At 39.1% G+C, this 1,544-nt stretch overlaps 1 protein-coding gene across 1 annotated transcript in view; it reads left to right on the forward strand.

The window, feature by feature from the left end:
* Window positions 1–983, forward strand: part of MAD2L1 (MAD2 mitotic arrest deficient-like 1 (yeast)) — a gene marked incomplete at its 5' end in the record, with an annotated part of 1,473 nt that extends 490 nt beyond the window's left edge. Inside the window, 3 exons of the mRNA XM_010137834.1 lie at window positions 1–80; window positions 456–559; window positions 811–983. The exon at window positions 1–80 is cut by the window's left edge and continues 7 nt beyond it. Coding sequence (XP_010136136.1) covers window positions 1–80; window positions 456–559; window positions 811–983 — 357 coding nt within the window. The remainder of the gene's footprint in view (window positions 81–455; window positions 560–810) is intronic.
* Window positions 984–1,544: the final 561 nt, after the last annotated feature.

The raw sequence follows: 1,544 nt of genomic DNA on the forward strand, positions 1-1,544 counted from the left end.
ATCTCGAGCATCGAAAACAACGAGGTTCTGGAGCGGTGGCAGTTTGACATAGAGTGTGACAAAACTGCAAAAGATGAGACGTGAGTAGTGGTGCTCCTCTAGCCTGCTCTTCCCTACAGTTTTTTTGTAAAGCATCAGATCAAAACTTTTAAACAAAGTATATAAAATTCTGTATCTGGTATGTGCCTGAAAGAACTTCTGCTTTCCTGTTGTTATGCCAAAACATTCTCATTCATTCCAGACTGAGAATAAATGTAACATTCCTTACAAATACTGAGAAGCTTTGTAAACAACAGTAAAGGGCAATTGACTATCACTTTACCTTTTCTAAGCCTGACTACTGAGGATGAGTGTCACTACCAAAAAAAAAAAAATCCTGCAGAACTGTATTTAGAAAGAAAACTGTCAGTATAGGAGATGCTTTCTGTCCTAATAGAGTTTTCCTATTTTTCCAGTGCACCACGACAAAAATCTCAGAAAGCTGTTCAGGATGAAATTCGATCTGTTATCAGACAGATAACTGCCACAGTCACTTTTCTGCCACTGCTGGAAACTGCCTGTGAGTATTCCTAACTTCACTGAAGAAAATAAAACACTGTCTTTAAAAAACTTCAATCTTTCCACTTTAGAAAACACTTCCTGCTAATTTTCTGCAGCTTTTTAAACCACACTTTCTTTTCATGTAACTAGTATCAGTGCAACTTCTGGTTATGGTAATCTCTGGTACACACCTCGGTTTCTAGAAGAGGTGCTTTAACCTCAAACATGTCATCTCGCGCACACATTACTGTTGTTTTCACTCGTTTACAGGTGCCTTTGACTTGCTGATATACACAGATAAAGACTTGGCAGTGCCAGAGAAGTGGGAAGAGTCAGGACCACAATTCATAGCCAATTCAGAAGAGGTTCGTCTTCGTTCCTTCACTACTACAGTCCACAAAGTAAATAGCATGGTGGCTTACAAAAAGGACTCCTTACCCTAAGACACGGAGGGGGGGTGTGTATATATCCTGTCACCTTGTACAGTTTCTGTTCATAGTGCAGCTAAGTCATGAACGTGTCATTACTGTTGTTCTTGCTGTGGTACAATACAGAAAAAGGCAGCATGTTTATCCATGATAATGTAACACTAGACTAAGCTGGCATTCTTTTGAAAGAGATCTAAACAAAGGATTCACGATAGTTTAATTCGTAGGTAACTACATGAGCTAAACTAATGGTGTATTCAAGTACTGCATTCACTAAAAAAACTGCCTAAATCTAGGACTGATTGCCAGAATTCAGATCCTGGAATTTCATGTTTTAAGACTATTACAAACAGCATTCTTTTAGCACGCTTAAGTTCTCTCTGGTGCTGAAAATCGCGCTCCTGACATGCCAGTTCTTTGTGCTAAAAGCCTGGGCCCTTTTACTACCAGAAACAACCCTAAGAATGAATCAACAGAACAATTCTGAAGTTACTTGTCCCTCTACAACAAAAGCTTTTTCCTGAAAAACAGCTGCTTAAATATGATGCTTTGTATATTCCTGACTGCTGGACTCTG

The sequence above is a fragment of the Buceros rhinoceros genome, unplaced genomic scaffold (genome assembly GCF_000710305.1).
Source record: "Buceros rhinoceros silvestris isolate BGI_N320 unplaced genomic scaffold, ASM71030v1 scaffold44816, whole genome shotgun sequence".
Taxonomy (NCBI): domain Eukaryota; kingdom Metazoa; phylum Chordata; class Aves; order Bucerotiformes; family Bucerotidae; genus Buceros; species Buceros rhinoceros.